General features: G+C 50.0%; 2 protein-coding genes across 3 annotated transcripts; one reads left to right on the forward strand and one right to left on the reverse strand.

Annotated features, from left to right (window-relative positions):
- Positions 1-896: 896 nt before the first annotated feature.
- Positions 897-12,236, forward strand: ano10b (anoctamin 10b). Its single transcript, XM_030367029.1, has 16 exons — positions 897-1,053; positions 1,199-1,274; positions 3,091-3,338; positions 4,358-4,531; positions 4,803-4,940; positions 5,373-5,489; positions 5,861-5,977; positions 6,124-6,462; positions 6,936-7,118; positions 7,536-7,591; positions 7,691-7,765; positions 8,152-8,316; positions 8,647-8,838; positions 9,035-9,172; positions 9,835-9,951; positions 10,285-12,236. Exons 3-16 carry the CDS (start codon positions 3,098-3,100, stop codon positions 10,291-10,293), a joined length of 2,061 nt encoding a protein of 686 aa, XP_030222889.1. The 5' UTR covers positions 897-1,053; positions 1,199-1,274; positions 3,091-3,097; the 3' UTR covers positions 10,294-12,236.
- Positions 12,237-12,511: 275 nt separating this feature from the next.
- snrkb (SNF related kinase b) lies at positions 12,512-19,033 on the reverse strand. Of its 2 annotated transcripts, XM_030367063.1 has the most exons (3): positions 17,878-19,033; positions 14,792-15,861; positions 12,512-14,706 (listed from the first exon to the last, which is right to left on the reverse strand). In XM_030367063.1, the coding sequence occupies exons 1-2, from the start codon at positions 17,988-17,990 to the stop codon at positions 14,811-14,813; spliced, it is 1,164 nt and encodes a 387-aa protein (XP_030222923.1). In that variant the 5' UTR covers positions 17,991-19,033; the 3' UTR covers positions 12,512-14,706; positions 14,792-14,810. The 2 variants fall into 2 exon arrangements, with proteins under 2 accessions (XP_030222923.1, XP_030222922.1); XM_030367062.1 differs by having other exon boundaries at positions 12,512-15,861; positions 17,878-19,030.

A 19,033-nucleotide genomic window follows, 5' to 3' on the forward strand; every position in this document is an offset into this window, starting at 1 on the left:
GTCAGGTTTTATGGTGGTTTTATGATAAGCATGTGATACTTATTTTAATATTTTACAACACTCAGTCGACACGCATTTGAAATATTATGGATATTTTATGGATATGCATATCAGAGTCAGTTGAAATTACTGACGACATGCAAAAATGAAGTTGATGGCACTCAAACCAGACACAAATTTGACAGAAATGAGACTTGACATTCAGGTGAAACATGTCTGAAGATGGATAATAGCTATTCACTTGACATGTTGATTATGTTATGTATAATTTAATGTATATTGATAATATGTTCTTGATAACCTTATTCAGTTTTAAATTAAACAATGTTGACATGGGACAACTGACAAAACTGAAACTAAACTGAGAAAATCTTGATACTCAACGTACACTCAACTTGTACTAACTTTATACTCAATTTATATTAAACATCGAACTATATAGGTAAAGTGTTAAACAATAGATACATTATTTGGCCATATATGCTTGATATTATCTTTTGCAAGAAGAGGGTTTTTTCTGCATCAAGAATATTGTATTTTCAATGGGATGCTGACTTCAAGGCTGAACACAATGCATGAATGCATGAATCAATTACATCAAAACAGTATAATGTAACAGTAAAGCCGTAAGCTAATTCAAAATAGTTTCACCAGAAAACATGATACATTTCACAACTGTCTTAAACATTCCCCCTTTGACCACTGCAATGATTATTTACCAACAAGGATTTTTCTATTTAATTAAACAAGGGATGGTTGTTTAAGTGTGTTGTGGAAGCAACAATATATACTACATAAAAGTAAATAAAGAATGAGCTGGCATGGGATGGCTGGCATTAGGACCTGGGGCTGCAGTAGCTGAACCAATGGGACGTCCCTGCAGGGAGGAGCCTGGCTACCGACCAACCTCCACACCCTGCGAGAGAGCTGTCCGCATTCCTGCCATACACACACAACACTCACACAAACACACACACACACACACACACACACACACACAAAGACATAGCCAAACACGCCCTCACCTTCTCCCCAAGCAGGAAGAACCCTAAGGTAAGTGTGTGTGTGTGTGTACGAGAAGATTGGAGTGTTTGTCCGTATTCTCAGGAACTCATGGTCTCTGTTAGGATCTCGGGGTAAACTAAAGCCCCGTGTGATTGGCTGGCTGTCTCTGTTCCTCTTCTATGTTTGACTGTAGGTAAACAGAGCAGTGGCGGGATTGTGGGCCTGTCACTCAGCAGCCAACCCGGACCTCATCCCCACTTACCCTGCAGGTTGGTCATTCATCCTGGTCGTCCTCTGTGTCTCTTCTCGCTCGCTTGCTCTGTCTTTCACTCTCGAAAGCGTGTGCCGGTAAAGGACTCCTGCACTGTCGGAGCAGAGTGTGTGTGTAGCAGAGTGATTTGAGGGTGCTAAGCCCAGCCAGGGAAACGATGGGAGCATCAGGCCTAAAGTAGAGTCGCAGAAGTTCCAACATCTGCAGGTTCGATGACCATTTAGGTCTGATTCTGTGTGTTGTGGCTATGGCCTTGACAGGTTATGTGTATTACATGATACAGCTTTGGCGACTGCATCACCAGAGATTGTCAGGCAAATACAAGGTGGCCCAGCAGGACTGTTACAGTGAAATAAGATGCAAGGTGAAGCCCTCCACCTCGCTGCTGCTGCTGCTGCTGGCATCATGCAAATACACGGTAACCCCAGAAGAGATTGATAAGAACATTAACAACCGGGCTGGAGGGCACTTTGGTTTTATGGAAGGCATTAGCCCTATCTTCAACGAGTAATGAGCTATGGATGGTGCTCTTTCAACAGTAGGCTTATGTGTAGTTTATGGAGCTAAGAATAGGACAGAATCGAATAGACCTCTTTGGTGTTCCTAAATAACAATGATGTAGTTCGTAGGCGGGCCCTAGCCGATGGCAGAAATCCCCCTTCTCCTCTCTCTCAGTAGGTTGTGTTAAGAACACAAAGTTCAAATGGTTCTTTCTCTTGATGCCAGAATTTATTTGAAAGGTTTTAATAAGGAAAGACACAAGGGGAGGAAGTTCCAGACCCACGCTCACAGTCCTGTCCTTCTGGACGTCAAATACTTAATCGATAGATCAATTCACAAATGCGTATTGGTGCGGAACCTCTCAGTTAATTTGATAACACCCCATGAGTTTATCCGGGGCGTTATCAGCGGGAGCCGACCAAATCGCTCTGGACGCATTGGACAGACTTACAACCAGACACACGGAACATGTCAGACATACAACGCAATAAACTTTGAGGAAAAACAATATGAATGCATATTTTCAATCCAGTCTCAAATTAGACCTGTAAATAGGAGTAATCCTGCGATGCAAAAACTCTATGTTCACAGTTTTACACTATTCTCAATATTTGGACTCGTGCAACGTGACAAATAACAATATGCCAGCTTTAAATACTCTTTTGTTTGTTTACATGCTGATCTGCTAAAATGTTGCTAGCGCCAGTCGAGCTCTGGTGTTTGCCCATTGTGATTAAGCCCTGTATTGCTAACGTCACCTAACAACGATGGAGACAAAACCACGTAATATCCGTCCTTTCTGTGGTTTTAATGGCTTACAAATTGCTCAGTTTAGCGTTGAAGGGGTTCTTTGGGGATAGTCCTAATGAAGCCACAAAAGACTTCTTGTAGCTGTTTTGTGTGACTATTCCATCATCTCTCCGTAAGATCTCTATCTTCTGCCAGCGGGCTGCTGCTGTGACGTAATCCTGACGTCCACTCCAAATTGTTCTCTAAAACAACAAACACTCAACCTGTCATACAGACTAAGTCTTCTGTAACCCTTATGTCACTGACAGGGCATGTCACGGACTGTCACTGGTGAGCCTCTCCAATCGACCACAAACATTAGGTGGTTGACACCTGTCTACCCAGTCCACCACCATATACTCTAGTATGACTTTGATGCCCCCCTCTGGTGCTTGACACCTGTCTATCAGTCCACCACCATATACTCCAGTATGACTTTGGTGCCCCCCTCTGTTGGGGGACACCTGTCTACCCAGTCCACCACCATATACTCCAGTATGACCACGATGTCCTTCCGCATGCAGTCTCATCATGAGCTCGGCTGGCAGCGATGCAGGCGACGGTGGTCTGGGGGCCCCGCAGACGAAGACCCCCGGGGAGAAGGCCTCGGGGCCCGTGAGCGCAGACGGCTCGGGGTGGACGAGGGCCAGCTGCCCGTGCTGCGCGGGGGGCCCCGTGGAGCCCCTGGTGCTGCTGCAGCTCAGAGCGGGGCTCCCGAGAGAGACCAAGGACTGGGTCATCACCCTCATAGCCACCGCCGTGAAACAAGGAGGTGAGGGCTGTGCGTGTGTGTGTGTGTGTGCGTGTGTGTGTGTGTGTCGCCGTCTGTGGGTCAAATTTGCATGTGCAAATTTTTGAGACCTAGAGAAGCCGGCAGAGAAGGAGACCTGGTCAGACAAAACATTCTACCCACCCGACAGGTGAGCTAGAAGCCACCGTGACGGCAGAAGTACCGCAATGTGGGGGCTGACATCTTGGTTTATAGGAACTGACAACTTCTGACAATGTGGAGCAAAGTGGAAACGCAAGATGATTGAGTTTGGCGTTCCTTGTGAACGTGCAGGAGGTTTCTTATAGCACACATAGGTTTATGTTTGTCAGAATTTGGCCTACAAGTGAAATCAAGGTTTCTGTCGGGTCACATTTGTAGGACTATACAACGCCAAAAAAACAAAAAACATGTTACTAACCCAAATCGAACTACAGTACGATACATTGAGCAAAGTGCAACTACAGAAATATGAGTACAAACGATTAAAACGATGTAAAGGGAGACTGTGGCCCCTGGGGTCTTCTGGGTGAATTGGCCCCAGTCTCTCCCAGGGTGCATGACGAGCCGGGCCCCTGGCACCCGGGGCCACAGGAGAACGAGGACACAGGGAATCAGCAACATCAATCTGTATTCTAAGGACAAGCAAGACAAGATTAGTTTACCTATTTAAAACGTTAAATTTTTTATTTTTTTTGCAATTTGGTTTGTCGGTCCAGTGACATCATTTTCTTTTATGATCCGTCTCGACTTTCGGTAAACAAGTCAGGCTGATTTGAATGGTCGTGGTCTGTATAAAGTTTTGTATTTAGTACGGCTTTCTTTGAACGTGACCGTGGTAGGGACGAGACTGGCTACAAACTAACTGACGTCTGAGGTCTCGTAGAACGCTTAGAGGAACCAAAGAGCCCGCTTTACGGATCTTAGCGGGAGCTGCTTTTTAGGGATTTTTGTCATTTCAAATCCAACGTTTGACTTGAGACGCCGGCTTCTCTGTTGCCTTGACGACTTGACCCCGACAGGTGCAGGCTTGTCCGCCCACCCGGGGGAGGAGCCTAGCGGTGACATCATCGTGGTGTCGGCGCCGCGGTGCACGCTGCTGCGGGCGGCGGAGGAGCTGGGTCTGTGCAAGCCCTACCGCACGGGGGACATGACGGCCTTCTCCTACCACGACAGGAGCAACTTCAGGGACGCCGGTAGGGGCGCGCAAGCACACGCACACGCACACGCGCACGCACACACACACACACACACACACACACACACACACACACACACACACACACACACACGTGCGCACACACAGGGCCTTAAAGTGAGCGTACACCTTGTGTACAGGCCCTAGCGTAAGCTGACGGGTGACCCTGTGTGTTTATGTACAGAGCCCTAGCGTAAGGTGAAGGGTGACCCTGTGTGTTTATGTACAGAGCCCTAGCGTAAGGTGAAGGGTGACCCTGTGTGTTCCAGATGACGTGCAGGTGTTCCTGACCCTGGCTGAGAGACAGTACATAGTGAAGTACGAGCTGGAGGGCCTGCGAGCTCAGAGGGACCTCAAGATACCCGGACTCCCAGAGGGGCGCCTTCTGCAACGCCGTGATAACATCTGTGAGACTGTGCTGGCTGGCTGTCTGTCTTTCTGGCTGTCTGGCTGGCTGGCTGTCTTTCCACGTGCTCTCAGTAGACACAAGTTCTCTCTTTCTCTCTCTTTCTCTCTCTCTCTCTCGCGCTCTCCCCTCTGTCTGTCTGTCTGTCTGTCTGTCTGTCTGTCTGTCTGTCTGTCTGTCTGTCTGTCTGTCTGTCTGTCTGTCTGTCTGTCTCTCTCTCTCTTTCTCTCTCTCTCTCTCTCTCTCTCTCTCTCTCTCTCTCTCTCTCTCTCTCTCTCTCTCTCTCTCTCTCTCTCTCTCTCTCTCTCTCTCTCTCTCTCTCTCTCTCTCTCTCTCTCTCTCTCTCTCTCTCTCTCTCCCCCTCTGTCTGTCTGTCGGCCCGCCTGTCTGTCTGTCTCTGTGTGTGATAAAGCTGACAGGATGTGGTCCACAGGGCAGAAGCTGAAGGCGGTGGGCGTGGTCCAGGGCATGTTTCCCCTGAATGACGAGGACAAACTCAAGGCTCTAAGTGACTGCTGGTACTCTGGGAACCAGTTGACTCAGCCTCTGGGTGAATGGACCACACACACACACACACACACACACACACACACACACACACACACACACACACACACACACACACAGACACACGTGCGCTGTCTGACACATTCAGACGCAAACATTGAAAGGGACACATACTGAGAAAAGAAATACACTGACATCTGAAATAGTCTGTAGGTCGAGGTTACAGCCACAGCCACAACTGCATGCAAAGACCCAATGCACATGTCCTCCTTCCTGTACGATCCTCCTCTCCTCACTTAGAACGGAGGCACAGCCCAAACAACCTCAACGACAACAAACATTTAAGTTTCTTCCTCACTTTACAATCCCCCACTTCCTCCAACGACTCCTCTCCTCTTTGTCGCTCCATCCCAGACAAGATCCACGCCTACTTCGGCGGTACCGTAGCGTTCTACTTCAGCTTCCTGGAATTCTACACCTGGTCTCTGCTCCCTCCCGCCATTCTGGGGCTGATCCTCACAGTCTTCTCCGGTACAACGCTCCCCTATCTCTCCTCCTCGGCCTCCTAAAGGAAAACCCTACAAATCAAACACATAGACTCAGTAGATTTGTGCTACCAGTCGAAGGATTCCCCCTGAGGACGAAGGCTGCTGTCGTTAAACAACTGTCTCCGCCAGGGAGCGTCAACAAGGAGGCCATGGACTCCATCTCAGACTCCAAGGTCGCCGCGGGGGACGACGACGACGACCAGACGGTCAGCGGTCACATGATCCAGGCGGTGTTCAGCATGCTGTGGTCCACGGTCGTCATAGAGATGTGGAAGCGCCGCAGCACCCTGCTGGCGTACCGCTGGGGCACCATGCAGCTGGCCGAGCGCTTCTCGGAGCCCCGCCCCGCCTACCACGGCGCCCTGGGGGTGAACCCCGTGACGGGCCGCGTGGAGCCGCTGTTCCCCGCCTGGCAGCGGGAGCTGCGGATGGCGCTGGTGTCGGTGCCCGCGGTGGGGCTGTTCCTGGGTAGGCCCCTAGAGGGAGCTAGTGAGCAGCAGTACAGTGTTACACTCCCGGGTAGGCCCCTAGGGGGAGCCAGTGAGCAGCAGTACAGTGTTAAACTCCCGGGTAGGCCCCTAGAGGGAGCCAGTGAGCAGCAGTACAGTGTTAAACTCGTGGGTAGGCCCATAGAGGGAGCCAGTGAGCAGTAGTACAGTGTTAAACAGTTCCACTTTATTCAACGTCACCCAGTTAGGTCTCATGATACACATGATACAAAACACACAGAAAGGGATGTTATAAACATTGGTAAACGACGAGCCACCGTTTAATGTACTAAAGGCCCATTAATGTCAGAGACCTCACTGTAACCCTCCACCTATATCCTCAGCCATTATCAACTCGATCCTCCATTATCAACTGAGCAGCCTTGGGGATGCTCTGTTTAGGGTTAGGGTTTGGGTTGGGGTTAACCCTAACAGTACCCCCTGTCCCCCCAGGCCTGGTGGTGATGGGGATGCTCGGTTTCTACTGGGGGGAGGCCCAGGCCCAGAGCCTCCACGCTGAGTGGGACTCGCTGCTGTCCAGCGTGGTGCTCTACCTGCCCTCCGTGGCCCACATCGTCTACACCAACGCCCTGGGGACGGCCTACAGGCAGGTGGCGCTGGCGCTCACAGAGTTCGGTGAGTGGGGGGGAGCTGGTGCACCACTGGAGTGAGTGAATGGAAAAGGTGGAGGATGGAATGTGACCTGCCTGGAGCCGGATCTCTCAATGGAAGGGAATGTCAGGAGGACTTGGGAGGGAGGGTGAGGGTCGAGGAAGAGGTGCAGCACTTTATTGTTAATTGTTTTCTGACTGACTTTTGAATGGCTTTTGATAACAACTTCTGCTCGAGGAAACGATGAAATAAATGATGGAAATTGTTGACTGTAAGGCTTGAGAATAGATTATATTACACATTCCCGCCGTAAAAAGTACTTTACGTATGCAAAGCAGCACATAGTAACCACAGTTATCATTGGTCAAGAGAGGTGTAATTGCTCATCATTCAGATAGATAACCTTGTCACACATTGATCCAGCTTATTTGATTTTCCTAGAGAACCACAGGGAGGAGTCGGCCTACAACGATCACCTCACAGGGAAGATCCTCGTGGTGGGTTTTGACCTCCTCTTCATCTGTACGTCCTCATGTCTGTGATGAGATGAACCATGGCTCACTCCTCTCCTTTCTCGTTGGGTCAATCTGCTGTAGTTCACCTTCTTCAACTACTTTGCCGTGCTCTTCCATATTGCCTTCTACAAGCAGGACCTGCCGCTACTCCGTAAGGTAAGAGCAAAAAACCTTCTCTGTAGGGCCGGGAGAGTCTCCGGTTGTTCTGGGTGAGTTGAGTAGATTAGTTGAGTTGCGTAGATCCTAATCTACTCATGATAAAATAGTACTTCATTAATCCCAGATCATCCCAATACAAAACAATAAGTGTAGGCATATATGTCAACAGTTTCTATGCGAGGTAGTTTCCAGTAAATGCTACGTTATTTAACCAATCATTATGCATTTATTACTATACTATACCTTGATAATAGATGAGGAGATCTGTCTGTCTGTCTGTCTGTCTCTCTTTCTCTCTCTGTCTGTGTGTCTCTCTCTCTCTCTCTCTCTCTCTCTCTCTCTCTCTCTGTGTGTGTGTTACCGCCTGTCTCTCGCCCCTCCAGCGCCTGGCCTCCCTGCTGATCATCACCCAGCTGGTGAACCAGGTGACGGAGGTGGTGATCCCCTTCCTGGTCGACCGCTTCCTCAGTGCGCCCAAGAGGAAGGAGAAGAAGGAGGACCCTCAGGAGGACAAGTTCAGGAACCAGAGCAGCCTTCCTGATTTCCCTGTGGGTGTGTGTATGTGGAGGTCGTGCGTGCGATGCGTTGCTGGGATAAGATCGGCCCTTTAGTCGCCAAATTTGAATCCCAGCATTGCAAATAATAATACAAATATGGAAAGTACTGCAATATATACAAACCCGTCTATACAAAACACCTCATAAACTAAACAACGGTTAAACTAAAATTCAAAATATCCATTTTGACATGTGTTTGTGCTGTGCAGTGTGTGTGTGGGTGTGTGTTTGGACGGTTCATGAATTCCAAAGCCTGTGTATCCGCTGTCTTGAGTCCCAGACGCCGTCATGTCAAAGCGCTCTCCTGTGTGCCGTCCGCAGGGCCTGTTCTCGGAGTACATTGAGCTGCTGGTGCAGTTCGGCTACTTCAGCCTGTTCTCCTGCGTCTACCCGCTCACCGCCGTGCTGCTGCTCGTCAACAACCTGACGGAGATCCGCTCCGACGCCTACAAGATGTGCAAGCTGTTCAAGAAGCCCTTCTCGGCCCCCGTGGCGGGCATGGGGGTGTGGCAGGTCAGCAACAGTGACCCATGTCTCAGACGCTGGATTATTATCTCTCTCAGTAGATTGGAATAGCATTTATGTTGACGTCATTGCGGGAGTGACCTTCTATTTGCCGTTTCCTGTGTATACTGGTTTAAGGCGACGGCATATTGTGGATAACGTTGTCGTGTGTCTCCCTGGCCTCTCCGCGTCTCTCCTCCCACAGACAGCGTTTGAGGTCTTGAGCTTCGTGTCGGTCATCTCCAACTGCTGGTTGCTGCTTCTGTCGCCACGGTTACAGGAGCTGGGCCAGGAGAGCGGCGTCACTGGGACCAATGTCGTGCTGGTGGCCGTCCTGATGGAGGTACCGCCCCCCCCCCGGGCGCTGTAGAGACCCTCCTCACGGAGAGGCCATCGGAGCAGAAACACAGGCGTCGCTCAGAACTCTGGTCACGGGTCTGCTCCTTTGATGCACCGGGGCACGGGTAGTTGACTAACTAGTGGAGAGAGGTCAACTACCAGGGCACGGGTTGTTGACTAAACTAGTGGAGAGAGGTCAGCTACCAGGGCACGGGTAGTTGACTAAACTAGTGGAGAGAGGTCAGCTACCGGTAGTTGACTAAACTAGTGGAGAGAAGTCTGCTACTGTTATCACCAGGCCACGGGTAGTTGACTAACTAGTGGAGAGAGGTCTTCTACCGGGTAGTTGACTAAACTAGTGGAGAGAAGTCTTCTACCGGTAGTTGACTAAACTAGTGTTCCCTGGTATATAAAAAGAGCAGAGCCAGACCAGCTGTTCTGAAGCCCCCCTGTGTCGTCCTGATGCGATCCTTGTGAGGAGGGTCTATGCTGCCTTAAGGGATCGGAAACCAATGATCTCTAGCATTGATCTTGATGACATGAATCTTTTTTTTCAAGGTCGATATTTATACGTGTGTGTGTGTGTGTGTGTGTGTGTGTGTGTGTGTGTGTGTGTGTGTGTGTGTGTGTGTGTGTGTGTGTGTGTGTGTGTGTGTGTGTGTTCAGCATCTTCTGATTATGATCAAGATGGTTCTGGCCAAACTGATCCCTGATGAACCGGACTGGATCCGAGTTAAACGAGAGCAGAACGAGTTCATATCAATGCAGGCCTTAGGACAGCAGGTTAATACTCACTCACTCACTCACTCGCACACATCTTTGTATTATTGATGTGGGATCGGGATTCTATTTGATTTTCAGTAATATAATCACTGCTACAATTCTTACTGATATTTTTATTTTTCTTTAAGTACCAATTAGAACTAATGGTAGCTATAGCTGCTATCTAATAATAAAAAAAGATCATACATCACATCATATAATGCCTTCAAACCGTGAAAGGGAACCATTGATGGTCTAATTGTAAAACCCGCTGGCCCCTGACCTTTTACTCCCTCTCTCCCCCTCTCCCTCTCTCCCCCTCTCCCTCTCTGACCCCTCCCCCCTCCCTTACAGAAACAGTGAAGGGGATTGTGGAGAGAACGGGGCAGGCCTGTGTTTGGAGCTTCAGTGCTGCATTCACTCTCATCCAGTCCTGCGTAGCTAGGCAACCGGTTGAGTATCACTTCACCGAGAGCAGACTATATGCCCTTATTATATCCTTCTGTCAGCTAGCAGTGCTTCAGGGCTAACCCCAGGCAAATTCTCACACGCACACGCACGGCGGCAGGAGAAACTCGACATGGGGGCATCTGAAGTGACAGAGGGGGGGGGCACCACTATTTTTCACTTGCTGATAACCCAGGAGGGATCATAACCGCTGGTACAATTACTCGCAATGCATTTGCATTTATTTTGCAGTCGGTTGAATTGACCCCGCCCTTCTATCCGGAAGGCCAGTAACAATTTGTTTTTTTGGAGTTGTGTGAACGAAGCACTCGGACGCAACACATGGGTCGAGCATGACGGATGGGGCAGGTGAAAATACGGGATAGGAGATATGGATACAAAACTAAGGGGGGAGCCATGTTTTAAGGGACAGGCGTTGAAGCCTTCTGGCCCCTTGGTGACAACGGCCGGAGCTCCAGTCCCAAGTGGGTCCCCAGGAGCTGCTGGGGGTTATGCAAAAGGCGTTCAGCGTTCACAGACACCCTCTGTAACGCTCGCCTGGTGTGGGTAGTGCATTTTTATTCCAAGAGGACTTTTTATCTGTTTTGATTTTGATTTGTACGGGTGGCTGTTGAGGCCCTGTGGAGACTGTTACGCTTCGCTCTGTAACGGACTGCTTTAAATGCTACTAATTGATGATAGTGGTACTTCCTATTTTTCGAGTTAAGGTAGAGCGCGTCATTTAGCGGCCGTAGCGCATGGCTTTCATACCCGGGTGCTGTTAGTGTATAGAAGGTCCTGGTCCATATTGTGTGAGCGGATGCTAGTGCAGAATGACCTCACTACAAGGTGGCGTGTTGAACTACGTGGATGTTAATGAATTTAATAAATTTAATAACAACTGAATTCGACCCTGAATTAAATAACAATGGGTTGAATATTACCTGCTGAATAATTGTATTTTTTAAAAGATTGTTTTTTAAAAACAAAATTCAACAACAAAACATTTCAGGCATTAAATTGCAATGCAAAAAGATGTAAGCTTCAATGGAGAAAAGATTCCGGCTCACCGAATTCACCATGCCATTTTGCATTCAGGACATTTTACATACTTACATAATATTGTTTGATTCACACCTAGGCATTGTAATTTCCAGAAGCCTTAAAGTATTGATAATGGTGCTGTGTTTCTTTTTTCATGTGATTCATCACGGTTTGCTCGTCCATAAATACGCATTATCTGCTTGATGTACTCTTAAATCAATGTGGCTAAAATCCCCTTAACTCTCATAATTAACTCATATCCCACCTCACCATACCACTTTCCTGGAAAAACATTGTCATAGATTTCACAAGAAATCGATAAAGAAGAAATCCCCAAGAAAGTAGATCCGATTCCTTATTTAATAAACATCTTGAAGCTGTGGATCTGAGATAACACAGAGCAACCAAAGAATTGTGCTTTTTATGAATGTTGTTTTACCATATATATTTATACTTTGAGTATTTCACGCGTTGTTTGCCTTAAACAGATACTGTACTTGAATGAGGTGGTGTTACACTTGCTTACGAATGTTATTTAATGATTGACTGCAGGCATATTGTGATAATATATAAGTCAAACAGGCACAGAGTGGAGATGGACTGACGTTACATCCAGGGATCCAACCATCTGAAAACTGCCCCTGGGCAAGGCACTAAAGAGAAGCAGGTTCTATTCCCAGGCTGACCCTGACTTCTTGTGTGCGTCACGTTATGCAGTAATACCCTTTTTGTTTGTTGTTGAGAGTGATGACCAAATATATACTATTCATAGGCTTTTGTAAATTTACAATAAACATGGCTTACTTCTCCTTGAATATTCCAAGTTTACCTTCTTTGCTATACATTATGTGCTGAAGTTATTTTTACTTTTCAGAGTTTGAGAGCTGCTTTTGAAGGCAGGAAAGATGCACAATAGATATTCACAGAGCTTTGATTGGACATCAGCTCAGCTTTAAGACGACTTTTTATAATATGTCTGTTTAGTCTAATGAAATATAGACTAGAACTGACGTGTTTCCACTGGACCACAGATAGATAGGCATACACTCTTTCAGCCACACTGTGGAATCACCACACAGCACACAGGAGATGTTATTTTTTAAATTTTAATAAATAAATACATAAAAGGTTAATCTCTCGGTGAGAGAACATAGGGCACGCCTCGATGTGAGGGCAGCATTTACACAGGAGCAGAATCACAAAGCAGCCTCCTCTGCACAAATGACACTTGAGTGTTTAATCCAGTGGACAGGATCCTGTCTGCAGAGGCCGGCGGGCCATGGACACATAATTCATGAAGTAAAAATCACCAACACACATAGTCTTTGTCCCTGTGTAAATGGCCATTATTCATATATAGCATTTAGCTAAGAGCTATTTTGGGAGGACTTCAATTTGGAGAATTTCTAGCTTATTATTTTATACCCTTTGGCCTTTTAAAGTGTGTGCAACACATTCTCTACATAATAAAATACTATGCAAGACAAGTCAAACTTGAGGATGGTGACAATCGCGAACCACTCGGAGGTATTGAGGGGGGAGGGAAAAGGGTAGGAAACAAGTGATTACAGCTTCTTTATAAAGCTGCCTTTATGCTAGTCCTACAGTTACATAAAGAGCATGTCTGGGGACGCCCCAGACACGAGGAGGTATATCGTGAGAAATAATAAGCATAACCATCTCCTAGGAACTACCACGAAGCTCAAACACTGTCAAAATATCACATCTAACAAAATAAAACTGATGATAATGTTAGAAGCGTTCCTAGTGTCTATGAGAATACTTAAATAGATTACATGGAAGACCTGCATCCGCGCCTCATACTCATAATCAGTACATTTACAGTATTGTACATAATTTCATGAAAACAATGACGGATCCTGATTGACCTTTCGAGACATAAAAATATACATTAATAGAAACCAACCATCTTGTAACAGCCTTAGTCGTGAAATAAAAACGTTTACCTCTTTAGGTCCTGAATTGACGTAACGTGGTACATTTGTGGTGAGTCACGCAAGGAAAAGGAAACTAAAAAGGCTATCTTGTAGCTAGCAGAGGCTAGGGAAAGATGCGTCACATATACTGTAGTGGAGCTGTCCCATGTTCACATTAAACAGACTAGTTTCATTTACTAGTGGGAATGTGGTGTAACAGCAAATACAAAGTAAGTCTTACAGTGACTTTTGGTGCAATGTAACGGATTGGCTTGAATCTGTGACACATTGAACACTGAGCACTTTAGGCACCATATCCATATACAGACCCACTGGTAGCTTATTAAACGACTCTGAGTGGCCAGCCATAACGTTATATACCCTTTTCCCTGTCTGCCAACTTTCCTAGGTCCAGTGTTGCCAATGGGGAATGGAACGCTTCTATATTTAATGACTGCCCGGTCTATAAGCTCAACTCAACAGAAAGCTGACTACAGAAACACAAAACCGTGGCTCCAGCAGCAATGTATTTAGTATGTATGTGTTGTTGTTTTGTCCGCAGGGCCCACAGTGTTTCTACCTGTAACAAGGGAACTTCCATGTGTGTGTGTGTGTGTGCGTGCGTGCGTGTGCAATACTATGTGCATGCAATCAACCTGTGAAAGTTGTGAGTTGTGACGCCACACTCGGGCCCCATCCAGGGGGCTCCAGAGGCCGTGCTCTTGAGTCTTAGAGAGTAGAAAGAAAATGTTATGACTCAAATCATTGAACCCCTAACGTGGGTGCCAGTGGTGGCTGCCTCTTCTTCTACTGTGTGTGTCAGACTGCCTTGAGCCAATGCACCTTTATGGCCGACTGCTCTCGTCCTTCTGAGTCAGTGTAGCCTGCAGTGGATAGCTTGTGGGCTGCTGCGGTCCTGGCAGGTTCCTGGGGAGGGAGGGCGGGCCTATAGGAGGTGGCAGCAGGTTCCTGGGGAGTGAGGGCGGGACTATAGGACGCGGCAGCGGGTTCCTGGGGAGCGGGGGCGGGACTATAGGACGTGGCAGCGGGTTCCTGGGGAGTGGGGGCGGGACTATAGGACGTGGCAGCGGGTTCCTGGGGAGTGAGGGCGGGCCTATAGGAGGTGGCAGCGGGTTCCTGTGGAGTGGGGGTGGGCCTATAGGACATGGCAGCAGGTTCCTGGGGAGTGGGGGCGGGACTATAGGACATGGCAGCGGGTTCCTGGGGAGCAGGGGCGGGACTATAGGACGTGGCATTAGGTTCCTGGAGAGTGGGGGCAGGACTATAGGACGTGGCAGCAGTTGTACTGGGGAGTGAGGGCGGGACTACAGGACGTGGCAGCGGGTTCCTGGGGAGCGGGGGCGGGACTATAGGACGTGGCAGCAGTTGTACTGGGGAGTGAGGGCGGGACTACAGGACGTGGCAGCGGGTTCCTGGGGAGCGGGGGCGGGACTATAGGACGTGGCAGCAGTTGTACTGGGCCAGCGGCAGCACCTTGGCCTTGTTGTGTGTGGGGATGTTGAAGGCCAGGGCTTTCTCGCAGAGGGGGAACTGGAACAAGCGGTCCTTCAGCTTTATGCTGCGCGCCTTGCTGGGTTCCGTCCTGCCCGCCGTCTCGGACCCAGATGCATTGTGGGCCTGGTCCCTGAGGAAGTCGTCCCTCTCGACGGCGTTCCCGGGGGTCTTGGCGCCGTGTCCGTTGAGGCTCAGCTCAGAGGGCGGGGAGGGGAGGGCAGAGAGGGGGGCGCTTGTCTGAGGGGGGGGGAGGTGGAGCGGCGCGTTGGCGTTGTTGTTGGGCTCCGCCCCCATCGCCGCCGCCGTTGCCCCGGGGGCCGTGGGGTCCGGCTCCCCGTGGCAGCACTGGACCCCCATGAAGCGGCGCGGTCCGGAGGAGGGCGGCCCCTCGGCGCCACAGCCGAGCGCCTCGTTACCGTTACCCACCGGCTGGTCGGAGATCACACGCCTCCCGCCGCGGCCCCCCGACCCGAACGCCGCCTCCCCCTCCCCCTCCCCCTCCCCCTCCTCGCCGTCCTCCCCCAGCTCCATGGCGTTGGCGGGCTGCAGCTCCTCTCCCCCCAGGGGCCCGGCCGTCTCGGGCTCCACGGCGGCGCTCTCCTGTGGCGCCTGCGGAGGGGCCCGACTCGACCCCCCCTCCCCCCCCTCCCCCTCCTCCTCCTCCTCCTCCTCCTCGTCCTCACAGATCTGCCCCAGCGCTGCGGGGGTCCTCACCACGGGGGCCTCCGGGGGGGCCCTGCGGTGCCCCAGGCTGGGCTGCCAGGTCCCGGGGCCCGGCTGCAGGGCGGGGGGCCGGGCGGCCAGCAGGTCTCCGCTCTCGGGCAGCCCCGGGCGGAGGGAGCTGGCCGACAGCGCCCCCGAGAGCCAGTGGGGCGGGGCCTCCGGGCTGAGCAGGGCGTCGTCCAGGCCCGCCAGCCAATCGTGCGCCTCGATCTCGGCGAGCGTGGCGCGGCAGGCGGGGTCCTTCTGGAGCATCCTGGAGATCAGGCTGAGGAAGAGGAGGGGACACGATGAGGAAGAGGAGGGGGCACGATGAGGAAGAGGAGGGGGCACGATGAGGAAGAGGAAGGGACATGATGAGGAAGAGGAGGGGGCACGATGAGGAAGAGGAGGGGACACGATGAGGAAGAGGAGAGGACACGATGAGGAAGAGGAGGGGACACGATGAGGAAGAGGAGGGGACACGATGAGGAAGAGGAGGGGACGATGAGGAAGAGGAGGGGGCACGATGAGGAAGAGGAGGGGACACGATGAGGAAGAGGAGGGGACGATGAGGAAGAGGAGGGGACACGATGAGGAAGAGGAGGGGACACGATGAGGAAGAGGAGGGGACGATGAGGAAGAGGAGGGGACACGATGAGGAAGAGGAGGGGGCACGATGAGGAAGAGGAGGGGGCACGATGAGGAAGAGGAGGGGACACGATGAGGAAGAGGAGGGGACACGATGAGGAAGAGGAGGGAACGATGAGGAAGAGGAGGGGACACGATGAGGAAGAGGAGGCGACGTGATGACGTGACAGTGTTCATGTGAGACACAGTATTCATGTGGGACACAGTGTTCATGTGAGACACAGTGTTCATGTGGGACACAGTATTCATGTGGGACACAGTATTCATGTGAGACACAGTGTTCATGTGGGACACAGTATTCATGTGGGACACAGTATTCATGTGAGACACAGTGTTCATGTGGGACACAGTATTCATGTGAGACACAGTGTTCATGTGGGACACAGTATTCAGTGTGAGACACAGTATTCACGTGGGACACAGTATTCATGTGAGACACAGTATTCAGTGTGAGACACAGTGTTCACGTGGGACACAGTGTTCACGTGGGACACAGTATTCAGTGTGAGACACAGTATTCAGTGTGAGACACAGTGTTCACGTGGGACACAGTGTTCATGTGGGACAGAGTATTCAGTGTGAGACACAGTGTTCACGTGGGACACAGTGTTCATGTGGGACACATTGTTCACGTGGGACACAGTGTTCACGTGGGACACAGTATTCAGTGTGAGACACAGTGTTCACGTGGGACACAGTGTTCATGTGGGACACAGTGTTCATGTGGGACACTGCGCCACGAGGGGGGACCTGACCGGGTGGTGCTGGGGGCTGTAACGGCTGCTCAGCCTGGGGGAAGATGTGTTCTAACTATTTTCTGCTCTCTGTTCTCTCACAACCTAACCAGGGACCTGGGGCCAGTCATATGACTGCCGCTGAGTCAGATGTTCAAAGTTTGTCTTGAAGACCAACTGGATCTTAAAGCACCTCAGGAGTGATTCATGTAAACCTACAATCCCGTCTTGCTTCGTGGGTGGCGTTATTCCACCGGTGGTTTTGGTTTGGGTCACGTGACTTTAAGCAAATGTAACTCGAAGCCGAAACACTGTTTATTTTTGTAATTATCTCGGGGACATGGGCTGTTGTCTGATGAAATCAAACAAACTTAAATATGGAGTTGTTCAGAACCTCTTGCCTATCTTTCTCAAAACTTTCTCAATCTTTCTCAAAACCCCAAATCGTCTTGGAAAGCAGGACCCTAACAAGAGGAACTCAAAGTGAGTTCATCAGTGTTTGGAGGTGAAAGAGGACCTTTATACCTGTAATATATACACCTTGGACAGGGATTTCAAGAATTAGGTTAGGATCTGTTTCAGTTTAAGTGAGCCCTTCCCTGGACAGGTTATCTCAGAGATAACTTACTATGCACCAGGATCACTGCAGTTCCCAGTGTAGTGTCGTCTTATATTGGTATCTGAAATCGAAATTTCTTCCATTCCCTGAATTCCAGCAAACCATACCGGCTTAACCTGGAAATTCAGCTTCTTGAATCAGGGCCCAGCTGTATATCTACATCTACATCTGCAGGAAAGCAAAAGATCAGGGATCTCTCGTACAAACTATGCACAACACGACATCAAGGCGACACACAAACAGGGTCTGGGTGACTCAGTGTGCGTTTTTAGTGTGCGTCTGATGCGAGGTGTGGACTCACTCTCGGCAGCCGTCAGACACGTGTTCGGGGACGGAGTAGCGGCAATCCAGGATCATCACCAGCGTCTCGCTGTCGTTGGTCTCCTGGAAGGGCGGGACTCCACACACCAGCATGTACAGGATCACCCCCAGGGACCAGATATCTGCGGCACACACAGACAGACAGACAGACAGACGTTAGACCGACTCAATCACCCCCAGGGACCAGATATCTGCGACACACACAGACAGACAGACACACGTTAGACCGACTCAATCACCCCCAGAGACCAGAAATCTGCAACACACACAGACAGACAGACAGACAGACGTTAGACCGACTCAATCACCCCCAGAGACCAGATATCTGCAACACACACAGACAGACAGACAGACAGACGTTAGACCGACTCAATCACCCCCAGAGACCAGATATCTGCAACACACAGACAGACGTTAGACCGACCCAATCAACCCAGGGGACCAGATATCTGCAACACACACACACACAGACGTTAGGCCGACTCAATCTTCATGGTTTTATTGAATTTGAATCGGTATGATACGATTATCTTGCAATGAACCACATGCAATAAGTCGGTACTTCCATAATCCCTGATGGGACATTGTGGAACACGTGAGCAGGGTCAGGCGCGGATCACCTTAATCAGATTCCTCCATGCAGAGCGAGAGAGATGAGCGTCTGTTGCGCTGCCAAGAGTGAGCTGTCGGTGAAATGCACTAGCAGTCGGGGAATGCTCTGTGAACGCAGGATGTTTGGACGGGAGACGACCTGGCTTCTGTCATCTGAAAGGTCACCACTTACAAGGTATTGACGCCGAGGAAACTGTCTCGCGTTCCTCGCTCTCGGCCAATTGAAATGCAGCGCACAAGTGGAAAGTTTGGGGGCCTGCTCGGTCTGCACTCGAGTGTGTCCGAGACGGAAGACATGTGACCTAGACCTAGACGGCTGGGTGTGGTCGGTTGGTGTGCTGCTCACTTTATGCTGACAGAATACACACACACACACACACAAACACACACACACACACACACATGCACACACGCTTCCTGGTACTGATATATGTGTCTGACATTGTGTACCATTTACATCTCCTCCCTTTCCTTCCTTCCTTAATTCACTCCCTCCCTCCCTCCCTCCCTCCCTCCCTCCCTCC

This window comes from Gadus morhua, chromosome 9, assembly GCF_902167405.1.
Source record: "Gadus morhua chromosome 9, gadMor3.0, whole genome shotgun sequence".
Classification (NCBI taxonomy): domain Eukaryota; kingdom Metazoa; phylum Chordata; class Actinopteri; order Gadiformes; family Gadidae; genus Gadus; species Gadus morhua.

Excerpts from the sequence above, each read along its gene's own strand:
- ano10b (XM_030367029.1), top strand. The coding sequence starts at position 3,098 with ATGAGCTCGGCTGGCAGCGATGCAGGCGACGGTGGTCTGGGGGCCCCG. Across the intron at positions 4,941-5,372 it reads GCAACGCCGTGATAACATCT|GGCAGAAGCTGAAGGCGGTG; the intron begins GTGAGACTGTGC and ends TGTGGTCCACAG. Across the intron at positions 8,839-9,034 it reads CGGGCATGGGGGTGTGGCAG|ACAGCGTTTGAGGTCTTGAG; the intron begins GTCAGCAACAGT and ends CTCCTCCCACAG.
- snrkb (XM_030367063.1), bottom strand. The coding sequence starts at position 17,990 with ATGCTGGTGTGTGGAGTCCCGCCCTTCCAGGAGACCAACGACAGCGAG. Across the intron at positions 15,862-17,877 it reads GTGTCTGACGGCTGCCGAGA|CCTGATCTCCAGGATGCTCC; the intron begins GTGAGTCCACAC and ends CCTCTTCCTCAG.